We start from the raw sequence: 12609 nt of genomic DNA, 5'->3' as shown, positions 1-12609 counted from the left end.
GAATAGCTTGGGGTTATGTTTACATAGTGAAAGGAAAATAGTCTGTAGCCAATTTTCTCCTCCAACGGTCCTTTTATTCAGGTCATAAATCATGGAGACACTTAACGTTCCCTAGGTTGAATTTACCAAATGCATACATTCTGAGACTATGCATAAATTCTTTCCAAGAGCTTTCTGAAAGGAGCAGCAGTGGTCTTTGCTTTTTTTATTTTTTTCAAAAGAGTAAGAGGCTATGAATTAACATGAGCATTACCTGGTTTAAACCTGAGATTCAAGTGTCTCTCTTAATATTTTTTTGAGGTCTGTTTAACCCAATATGAACTTTAAGGGCAATGGGCCAAAACTCTCATTTCCTCGTTGGTTTCTCTCCTTTAAAAAATTATTGAGGATTCATGTTCTTTGTCAAGCCCTATATTTAATACAAAACATTCTCTGAATCTTTAAAAAACAAACAAACAAATAAAATTAAAAAAAAACACACAACTCTGCTGACTTTAAGTTTAAAGAATGATGATTTAGTAACATTGGGGACAAACATAGCTATTGTTTTTGTCTTTCCAATAGAGCATTCTTGATTTTCTTTTAATCTCTTCCAGAAGGCCAGCCTGGTCTTTTTAATTTTTTTTAAATTTATTTTTTATTTTATTTTACTTTTTTTTTTATGAGAACAACATTGGAATCATAAGTATTTGCTTTTTGCCATCGCTCAAACACCAAGGCCCTGGATACAGACATTCTCCTTTCATATGAAAATATAGAAAGCCTAATTTGATTCTTACATTTCTATGTAAAAGAAAATTTTTTCAGATACTATCAATTTGACTTTGAATCTTTGCTTCATTCACTTTATTCATGTCAGCTTTCAAATTCTGAGGTTTTAAATTTATATTTAATTATTGATTTTGAATTGTTTAAGGATAGGAAATGACCCTGCTCAAATGCTCATTTAGGAAGCAACTTGTGTTTCATGTAATAATTAAATAACTTAAATCATCTGTCTCCTTTTGTAATGTCATCTTAGACTTGATTCACTGTCGTGCAGAACAGAGAGGAAAGCACTGTGATGCCCAGCGGGTTTGCAAGTCAAAGAAGTGTTTATACTAACTAAGAGGACAAAAGATCCTTACAACACAGTGACTTGATTTTCAGATCAGTAGGGGACCCAGTGGTGGTCTTGGAAGGCAGGGCTTGTAAAATGTGATTGCAATATACAAAGTGCTACCAACTGCCTACAAGACAAATTTGGACAATTTTTCTCATGGTCTCTCTGGACTAAACCACATCATTGCAGTATGCACTGATTTTTCTTTCCATTAACCCAATTACTATGTGTTGTGGTTTGACTTGTGCCTGATCACAAACCTATGCCTGTTCCATAAGCCAAAACACACAGAGAAGATATACTCAATGACAATGCCCAAAGGAATAGAAATGGCTATAAAAATGCTTGTAGTGTAGAGGCCCATAAAATGACCACGGAGGGCCTAGGCAAAGTGGGAGGTTTTTTAGCGTTTCCCCAAAGCAATCTATATATGTTTCTAGCTATTGCTGCTGTGTGAGACTTAGCAACTACCAGTGTCCTATTTTTAAGGTTTTTTTTTTTTCATATTTGAAGGATAAAGCACCAGAGATATCACTTAAGATGGTCAGTTTACTGAGACACTAAAGGAAAAACAATTGTCCCATTAATTTGACCTATTATTAAATACTAACTCCATAGGAAACAGTTTATAAAAAATAATTTTTAAAACTAACCTGACTTGATGGTGTCTTTAAAATTTCAAACCATTTTTATTATTAAAATGAAACTTTCATATAGCAAAAAGTTTTTTAAAAATTACAGAATATCTGGAATAAAAAGTAAAAGTCAGCTTCCCCTTCCCAGAAGCAAACATTTATATTAACTTTCTGCCTTTCTTCCCTTTTCCCCCTAATGGTTATTATTATAACCTTCATGAATATGCTTAAACTTCTGCTACCTGACTAGCATCATTTGTTCATTTATTACTGACTTTTAACTCTTTATTGTGAACATTTTCAAGCATAAACAAAAGTAAGACCGAGTTAATTTTAGACACAGATATATTATTAGGAGAAATTCGACAAGACTTTGGCGAGATGTCGTACTACAATCTCTTGTGAGAGCTTCCTGCCTCTGAGAGCTATGGCTCGTCTGAGGGTCCGTTCCTTTCCACTAGAAACCGAGGGCCATGGGCCATGGAACAGACTGGGTCCCTGTCATTGCTAGGAGGGCTACCTTCAGGCAGAAGATAGGTTGGAAACCAATACATGTTGCTTCAAATGGCTATCTCAAATCATAGGCATCATTGATCACCTCTCAGCTAGGATACTTCAGCAGACATCTTGGCTATCTTTTAGGTAGATGGCTAACTAGCTCCTCTGAATGTTTTAACCCTGTAAAAATAAAATACAACATACAAACATTATCTTCCATTTCCAAGGGGATTAAAAAGTTGGAGATCAAGATGACCCAGTAGTGCTCTTGGGACAAAATGAGTGCAAAACTTCATACCCATTATTGTTGTTGTTCTTGCTGTGATTATTGTTTTGGGATGGTTCCTAAGTCAATGTCTCCTCTGGTAGGAATTTGCAGGGGAAGGACTTCGAACCTTGGCCATCGCATACAGGGATCTGGATGACAAGTACTTTAAAGAGTGGTTTAAGATGCTGGAAGATGCAAACGTTGCCACAGATGAGAAGGATGAGCGGATAGCTGGACTGTATGAAGAAATTGAAAGGGACTTGATGGTAGGAGTGTAGGAGCATGGTTGTTTGTGTTATAGAGGGGAGAGTAGTGTTTAGAGATCCAGCATAGGAATAATCCATTGGCTAAATCATCTTGCACACAGCAGATGTTACTCTTTCCGACACTGAATCATGTATTATATGCTGGCTTTGAATTTGCTATGTGTGGCCCTAGAGAGCATATGCAATTGGAAGTTTCCTAAGAGTAGAAGATAGCAGACTCCCTATTCTTTGTCATCCTCTGATATGTCCTTGATGTTATTTTTTTCCCCCTCCCTGCTTTTTTATCCACCTTTTTAGAGCAAGGAAACTTGCCGTTAAGAATGGGGCTATAGCTCTAAAGCGTCTTAGACCCATGAGATCTTGATGATATCTGTGCTGCCCAGAGTGTAATCTATTCTAGAAACCACTCTCGTCTGAGGCCCTACTGGTCAGGATGTTCAGCTGTGGTGAAGTACTAGGGAGCACACCGTGTTTATCTTTGGATGAAATATTTCAGAAGAACCTTCACTTTTTAGTTTATGGCACCTACTGATTTGTTAATGTAGCAGAACGGCGGTACATTTTTGTGACCCTGACTATGAAATGAGGATTCTTTTTTGTTGATATAAATGGGAAAGCAGCTGGGGAGTTCTTAAGTCCTTAGAAGTCCAAGTGGCTTCTGATCGTATATGCTAACTATAGGATCTCTGCCGTAATTGGTATGCCTATCCGTTAGCTTGATTTGAGAAACTTTTCTTGAATCCTTGTCAACCCACCTCTGCACATAAAAGGATGTTTGCTATATCAATGCATCATAATTTCTGCCTTCAATTCATGGTCCTTGACCTCGAAACCCCGTGACTGAAAGCCATAGATGTTATGAATGTTGTTTGCCTACATTAACATAAGGTATTCTGTATTTTTCAATGAAGCTTCTAGGTGCCACTGCTGTAGAAGATAAGTTACAAGAGGGTGTTATTGAAACGGTTACAAGTTTGTCACTAGCCAATATTAAGATCTGGGTCCTAACAGGAGACAAACAAGGTAATTTGAAAATGGATAATGATGCTTTGAAAAGAGGGCAATAATTTATGTGGTGAAATTTTAATTAACCAGAAAGTTTAATTAGTTAGGTATTTGTCCAGTCCTCCATAAAGGAAAGAGTTGAAATATAAAAAGGAAAGCTAATATAAGAATTTACTATTTAAAAACAACAACAAAAAAATTCCTAACTAACAAAATATCTTCTCTAGTATACCCTGCGGTCTATTGAGTTTCAACTCATTTGTTTCTTAAATATAATGGTTATACCCATAGGCAACAATGGAATTAAAAATGTGTAACTATTGGTTTCTATGAGCACTGCCTCCAACCAGAACAGAGACTGGCATAGCACCAAAGCAGGACATTGGAGACCTTTGGGCTACTCCTCTCATTTCTTGATGGTAGGGAGGTTTGGGGGTCTTAGAGGAGGGGTTAGGGTGCTAGGCAAGCTTTGGGGAGGCTCAGGAAAGCAACTGTTTCTCAACTGGTATGGAAATATTTTGGTATTTTAAGAACAACCACAGCTGTACTACTGCAACCTGGCTAAATTCCAAGCCTGCCCATGCAGTAGTACAATGAGAGCTGACCCACTTTCAGGCACGACAAAATGCCAAGTCATAAGAGAAAGAGTCACTATGTTCAGAATATTGTGTTCCCAAAGAAAGAAAAGGGGATCAGTAGAGTTTGGATCTATTGCTCACAGTAATGGTTAAAGCAAAAATGACTTTATGCTGGGCCATTAGTAAACCAAAAATATTTGGTTAACTGGCACACACATTTTTTTTAGATTCTATCTACCTGTTTGGTATTTCTAGAATATTGGAGGCTTTGCAGATATGACAAATCAGTTCTCTATATGTTTACCCAAATCACTGATTCTAAAAAACGAACAATAGAGGGTTGAACTATGTGGTGTGTTACTAGAGACTCCCTAGAGTTTGATGTTGATCGGTAGGTACAGCTGTTCAATTAGTTATGAATAGTGACAAGTTTATTATTATTTAGCTTTAATTTCTGTGGTTTATACAAAGGATATGCTGAGATTTTTATCAGTTGCCTTCTTTGACTTAGGAGAAATCTGACGACGCCATAGAATTAGCTATGTCTAAGAACTCAACAGAATTAATATCAAATGAATTTATTGAAGATGGAAGGGTTACCTAATTATCCTAGGTTCCATTTCTATAAAATTAGAGGAAGGAATGCCCAACATCATCTAATTTTCCAGTTACCTAGTAGCAGCAGTCTATTCACTTAATGGGAAAATGGCAATGTTGCATGTAGGAGAACTACAAATATTTTATAAGAGCATTTTTTCTGTTCAACTGAACATTTTGTGAGATGCTTTTCAATTTGCCTACCATATCAGAGTTGCGTAGTAGCTAAGTTTAATATTTTACCTCTCCAAAGGCAGTATTTGGGACTTCTGGTAGAAACTAGATGAGAAGGCTGAGGATTCATGGATGTCGCCACCTCTCCATGGATTTAGCAATTGGTGAATTTGATCATAGGGGCCAGGTCTTTGAATTTCCCTCTGGGTCTCTTGCATTTGATCACTCGTCATGTTGTCTCTGACATGAAGGAAGCCTGTAAGCTATATGGAAATACTGCAATGGCCTCAAAATGTCTATGGAAAAGGTACTTATGGATGTTCTAACTGAAGTGGGCTTTATTTTGTATCAGAAACTGCCATCAACATTGGCTATGCTTGCAACATGCTGACTGATGACATGAATGATGTGTTCATTATAGCAGGGAACACGGAAGTGGAAGTCAGAGAAGAACTCAGGTAAGTGTTAAAGGAAGGAGGAAAGGAAGAGAGGAATGAGGGAAGAGGGGACAAAAGGAAGATCAGATAGCTGAGAAAGTGGAAAGGTGCTCTATAGTTTCCTATGATCTTGTTTCCTGAAGTTCTATTCATTTTGGTGACAAATTAAGATAAGTTTGACATCAGTAGTGAATTATCGTCTTCAGGCCTCTAATATTTCTCAAGTATTTTTAGAAAAGGATTTCAAATCATTTACATTGTTAGCCTTTAAAATTATGCACCTTTTAATTCTTCCATGATAATGAGTGATCAGTGTTATTGAGGGTACTTGTTAAAATACCAGCTTCATTCTGACCTAAAAATTAAGAATAGGGTTTTGTATTTTAATAAGCCCCTAGATGAAGCTTATGGTCAGATAAACTTGGAAAACACAGATGTAAAAGATGATGTTTAAAGTTGGAATAGAGTCTTTCAGCATTAAAGTAGATATTTTCACATAGTTGCTATTAAACTTAGATGTATCAAGCTTATGAGAAACAGAATACTGTGAAATTTTTGTAGCCACTACGTAGTACCAGAAAATATATAAGTGGTGAAATTGGAGGTAAGAACGGACAAACATTAAATGTTGAGAAATAATATTTCTTAATATCTGCCAATTTATTCCTTTTTTTTGTTACTTTGACAAAAAACATTTTATGTCTGTATAATTACTTTCCCAGAACTTTACAAAATGTTTTATTATAACACTTTTTGCTTGCTGATACTTGTAGTAGTAGCTTTTCTAAGCTCAACCTATTTTCGGTCTGACCAAGCAGATTGTTGACTTAGAGGCAAACTGCTTGCTGCTTATTACAATCTAGAGCAGGGCCTGATCTTCCCGCAACACAGCAGTGGTGCACCAAGGGTTTCCTTAATGTGTTTCCATCATTAAACTTTTGTTCCTGAGTCTTGAAAAGAATGGCAGTCTTAACTGTTAGCACCACTAATTGATACTTGAAGATCAAATTTCCTGACTTCTTCTACATTGCCTTTACCCACGGTAGAAACCTGCTATCGGGTTGTCGGAAAAGTGGACATGTTTTTTTCTGTTTTTCGTTGCAAAAATGCGTCATGACTTCTCCGACAACCCAATATATCATGCTGGTTAGAAGCTGGACTGGAGGCTGCATGTGTGTTTGCCAAGTAAAAACTGGGAAATCTAATTATTACTGATATAATTTTATTATTATGTATAGAACTTTAATGATAGATTCCATAGAGCCTATGGGAGAAATATTAATACTTTGATAATTAATTAGTGAAAAAATGTTAATTTTTGTTTATTTGGGGAAATTAACTCTTGCTGAAGGAAGATAGTGAGCAGATCTGCATTCTAATGAGCCTGTTGCTAAATACTTTGAGACCACGCCTGGGACATGTTTACATGTATTATTTCATTTTATTCTCAAAGCAACCCAATGGTATACATTATCGTTATCCTTGTTTTACAGATTAGGAAGTTGAGGCACAGGTAGGGTAAATAAGGTGCCCAACGTTTCACAACTAGTCAGTGGTTCAGCCGGGATTTGAATCTGGGCAGGTAGCTCCAGAGCCTGTGCACCGAATCACTTGTCATGTGTCTTCCTAAACATACCTTACATGCATTCTTCTTCCCTTGAAATAGTTAATAGGAAAAATGTAGTTGTTGAGGCATCTTACTGCTTCACTTGAGGTCAGACACCGGATGAGCAACTAAGGCAGAATAAGGTTCAGGGAGAGACAGCAGATGTTAAGTGGAAGAGTACTGACTTCCTGTTAATAGGAGCTGAGTTAGAATCTGGGCTTCAAGCTCCTGGCTGAGTGACTTTGATGTGTTATTCAACCTCTCTTTGCTTGGTTTCTTTATTTGTTAAATGGAGAATATACAAATATCTACCCTATGGATTCTTTTAATTGGGGGTTAAGTGAGATCCTTAAATTCTTAAATTCTTAAAGCTTTACCACCATTAATGAGCTTCTTCCTTACCTTTTCCACTCTCTCTTCACTTACACCTTTCCCCTCCTTCCCTCTTTCCTTCAGCTCTTGTTGCCAATCTTTCCACCAAATGGATTACTTTTATTACTATTTCTCTAATAGACTCTATGGTGTCTGTCGTTAGGATTATATATAATACTACTGCTACCAATAATAATCAAATTATATCAGTAACAATGAATTAGATCTCCCAATTTTTATTTGGCAAAGACATATGCAATCTCCAGTCATAGCTTCTAATCAGCATGATATAGCAGTTTTCTACGCCAGATTTATGTCATGGTGGCTAAAAATAACAGAAAACAAAACAAAACAAAACATTAGGTATTCTATGCATTTTTATCATAAAGAAATTTACATTTTTTATTAACCTTCTAAGAGCTATTGAAAACGACATGCTCACCTCTACTGCACTTTTATGGACCCTCTTCGTTTATTGATGACATTGGATCATGATATTGCAGGTTGATGGACTAGCACTGACAAAGTCATTGAAACATGAAATAAATCATGTTATAGCCCAGGAGCAATATTCCAAGTTGTAGCTAGAGTACATCATAGACCTAAAGGTGGAAATAATTTTTCAGAGGTGGATTGGTGATAGACTGACTTGCTAACAAAAGTGATTATACTTTATCCTGAAGGTATTGGGTGGGTGTGGATGGCTTGGAAGCAGAAGAGTGACAAACCCAATCTTGCACTTTAGAAATAACACTCTAGTGACAGGATAGACTGAGTATGTTTGATGGGAAAATGAATGGTATGGGGAATTCTTCAGGAGGCTGTTAAAATACTCAAGCTTAGAGATGATGAAGATTGATCTAAGGCAGTGAGGTTATAACAATGGGGAAGGAAAGAGTGGTGTGAAATTGACAGCTATATTGGAGGTAGAATGAATAGGACTTGGAATTTGATTTGATGTAAAGAGAAGTAAAAGGAGGCTTTGTCATTCTAGCTTGTCTGACTTCACGACCCAGAATACTTTCAGGTGTGCAAGAACAGAAACTCGTTAAATTTTCTAAAACTGAATTTGAACCCCTTTTCTGTCTGATGACAGAACAACTCAACTAGACACTTTGGAGTAAATTTAGTGCACGTCTAGGATGCACAATTGCCTTACCTGCCACTGAGTCTCAGCATCTGCCCTGCTGGCATCTAGTGCTTCCCACTTCCGTGTCCCTGTCTGGTCTCTGGTCTCTGGTTTTTGGGTTGCTGGCTGTCCCTCTAGGATGATGTTCACACCCTCCTGGGGAAACATGAAGTTTGACTGCTCTTCCTTACCTTTCTGTGTCCTCAAACACTTGTGCTCTCCTATGGCTACCTGTGTTCCTGAAATCCCTTTACTCTACCACCATCTGCACTTCAGTGGCAATTATTCCATACTCAGATTCCCAAAAATTTACCTGAGGATTTCATTACCCACATGGTTCCCATCTACTACCCATCTAGGGTGAGGGTCAACACCCAGGCTCCTTTTAGTAGCTCACCAGCATCTAAGCTCCTCTTCAGTGTTCCTCTCCTCTAAGCTGAATGGGAGATGGAGAAAAGACGTCATTTCTTTCTAGTCTGTTGCGTGTGGCAACCTTTTATGCCCAAATCCTTTTAAGGATTAGTCTTTTGAAACTTGAAGAAACTTTTTTCTTCCCTCTGAAAAATCCCAATTAGTGAAATTCCAGATTGCTGAAATTCAGAATGATGCTACAGCTATGAGTTTCAAGAGTCTGTTTTGGTACTCAAAAAGCAAGATCTTGACTCTTGTATTTGGCTCTGTCAGAGCCCCCTGAGGCAAGGTCTGTTTCTGAGTTAACGGAGAGGGTCACCTGTGGTAGCTGCACTGATTGCAGAAGGGGTGGAGACCCAAAGTTATCTCAAGATTTTATCCAGCTACAATTGGTTGACTAAGTAGATGACATAGCTGTTGTTATGTGGGAGCAATGTAGAGAAATGTAAATTCGCATACACTGTTGTTGGGAGTATAAATTGGTAGAGACTTTCTAAAGGGCAGTCTTGCAAGATATTTCACAATTATATATACGTACGCTTTTGCCAATGATTCTTACTCCTAGGAATTACCCTTAAGAAAATAAATGGACAGATGTATGAACATGTATGTAAAGAAATGTGCATTGCTATATCAATTATGATAATAGAAAATTAAAATTGCTCAAATACCCAGCCATAAAAATTTTGTTAATTACTATGATATACTCATATATATGGAATGGAATACTATGTAGTCATTAAAGGTTATTACATGTTTATTGACATTGGAAGATATCCATGGTATATTTAAGTGAAAAATGAGATTATGAAACATCATGCATACTATAAATCCTTTTTTTAAAAAAACTATGTATATGTATGTATGTAAAACACTATACATCTGTATGTGTATCTACCTACCCACCCATCACGCTCTGGAGGACATATACAGTTCTCTCTGGGTGATAGAATTATGGATAATGTTTGTTTTCTTCTTTATTGCTCTTTGTATTATCTGAAGTTGTAATAGTGTTCATGCACTACTTTTACAATTAAGAAAAAGGCCAAAAAATTATCTCCAGTTTTTCAATGAGAAGAAAAAATATTCAGAAGGAAAAAATAATTTCTGTTAAACAAATTATTCCAGTACCCTTGTGGCCACCTTGGTTAACTTAACTGACTGGCAAATAATGCTTATTTCAACTCAGACTTAGAGATCACCCCCTCCTTGGAGTCTAAGACAGAGAGGCAATGCATGGTAGAAAATATAAGAGAAATCAATACATTTTTGGTATACATTTGCTTAATATTAGGATTGGGGAGAAAAGAGCATTCAAGAGAATTTATTGCGGGAGATGCTGTCATAACTCTAATCTTGGTTACTTATATCAAAGCTCCTAGTTTTGGGGCTGAACTATTGAAATAATAAACTTACACTCTTCAGTTTTCTTGTGTTATGCTTTTGAGTTCATTGGGAGTTCATACAAAAACAAACAAAATATATCAAAAGAACAGAATCTAGTAGCTATTGGGAGGAAATGACCTAAATGCTTATTTTTAAACCTGTCGAATGTGTTTAGATTATTTCATAAACATGGATATGTAATTTTCATGCATATTATGCATATGACTTGTGTGAAATTTGGTGTCATGAAACCATTTTAGACACTTAGAGTCTTGGGTTAATTTTGCTGCCATAGCTGCTCTAGTATTGAGGACATGCCCAGAAGTCTACAATTAAACTCTTCTATGGTTTCTCAGAAGATTACTACATTTATTACATTTCATCAATACATATGTCATCTGCCCCAAAGAAAACAGACTGAGAATGTAATTTTGCTTGGGCTGACAGGCAAACTCATTCCATGTTTCATTTCTGTTGCATTGATTACATGCTTTATTGTTAGAAAAATTCATGTCTTATAAATAATTAAACCACGAAGTGACTCCACTCTACTACTTTTGAGGAGTATCCCAGTGATATACCTAGGAATTGTTATTTCCTCCTTAATCAACAAAATACGCATTGTATTTTTTTTGAACATCTACTTGGTGGAAAGTTATTTGTTTGAATGAGCAGGGTTCACAAATGCAAATGGTTCCAGGGCCAGAAAGGTAACATTAGTTGTGTGACCTGGGCTGTCTATAAGACATTAGGCAATGGGGGGGCCTTTGGTGAAGGTTAAAATCATGTTGTCCATAAGGGCAGACAGATTTTTTTAAACACTTTGCAGGCCCAACAAAAATGCATCATGTTCCTAATTCCCGACTTCTAGTCCCCCAGGCAGAATGTTTTAGTAAGTTAAGTTTCTATCATAAATGGCAAAGCTGTAGAGCATTCAGTAATCTTGGAGATTTTGTACACACAGTACAGCTGCCCAAGTTTTCATAACTGGTATCAACCAGTCTGACTGGCTGGTACCATTCCCTCAGTTTCTAATAAAGAACACAGTTTCTAAACTAGCTCAGAGGTTTAACGTCTTACAGGTCACACAGGTAGTAAGAGATGGAACTAGGGCTTGAAATACAGATTTCATCTACTCTCTCCCCTTTGGTACTGTTGGCAGAGTACTGTAGCCCCTTAACTGCTCTTCTGGCACTCTATTTTTGTCTCAACATGGAGGCAACCTGTGGCTGAATCTATGGGTAAACTTGTTTGGTATGGTAGAGCAAGAGCTAAGAGTTAGAAGCCCTGGGTTCTAGCCTGGGTCTGTAACTGACTAATCAAGTGGATAGAGGTCAGATAACTCAACTATGGGCACGTGAGAGGCCAGAGACAGACCTCAGGCCTACACCCAGGCCTCTGGGTTCCCGCCCCAACACTGTTATATCAAAGTCAAGATTATCTTCTTTGAAACATGATGTCATGACTTTAATTTATGTCCTAGCACTTTTAATGCCTTACGGGGACTGACTGACAAAAGGACTAATTTCCCTGCCATCTCTTCTTTAAGGACTGCATGTAAGCCAACATGGCCCTAACTGTGCTTTGCTGTGTGTGTGTGTGTGGGGGGGAGGGCGGCGGGGGGTGCGGGCATGGGGCTGTGAATACCATGGTTGCTTCAACCGTTAATGCATTTCTGCATGCCAGCATTGTAATGGGCTGACCTTTATTACAAAGCTTGGAAAAAACAGGCATGCTTTTGTTTTAGCATGTGTTATTTGTATTCTGTGGTTAAGCATTGTGTGTTGTGCCTACAAAAATGTATAGTTCATATTCATTGAAGGGAGTTATGTGTAGCTTTTGCCCTCCTAATAAATTGTTTTTGTGAGAACCAGCTGGTATTTGAAGAGCTGAGTTCCAGGAAGAAAAACGAAGTGACAGTTAGTGAGCATGGGCAAAGGTCTGAAAACGCATGAGCCCAATCTGGAGGGTTGGCCGGTGCAGAGGAAGTGCACTGGGAATTTAAGCAGAGCTAGAAAAACTGTGCCTTGTCTGCCTGGAAAGGGTTCATGTGAGATGTTAGGAAGACAGTTTAGGGGGGAAAAAAATCCTAAGTAAATAAAATTTCAGCCAATACTTTCATGAACTTCACCCTTCTTTGGAATG

At 37.4% G+C, this 12609-nt stretch overlaps 1 protein-coding gene across 1 annotated transcript in view; it reads left to right on the top strand.

Annotated features, from left to right (window-relative positions):
- Window positions 1–12609, top strand: part of ATP8B4 (ATPase phospholipid transporting 8B4 (putative)) — a 207140-nt gene that overhangs the window by 156203 nt on the left and 38328 nt on the right. The window contains exons 14-16 of the mRNA XM_019664027.1: window positions 2605–2769; window positions 3681–3792; window positions 5476–5581. Coding sequence (XP_019519572.1) covers window positions 2605–2769; window positions 3681–3792; window positions 5476–5581 — 383 coding nt within the window. The remainder of the gene's footprint in view (window positions 1–2604; window positions 2770–3680; window positions 3793–5475; window positions 5582–12609) is intronic.

The sequence above is a fragment of the Hipposideros armiger genome, unplaced genomic scaffold, assembly GCF_001890085.2.
Source record: "Hipposideros armiger isolate ML-2016 unplaced genomic scaffold, ASM189008v1 scaffold_12, whole genome shotgun sequence".
Lineage (NCBI taxonomy): Eukaryota > Metazoa > Chordata > Mammalia > Chiroptera > Hipposideridae > Hipposideros > Hipposideros armiger.
The sequence above is the reverse complement of the archived record's forward strand: the minus strand, read 5'-3'. Positions and strand labels throughout refer to the sequence as shown.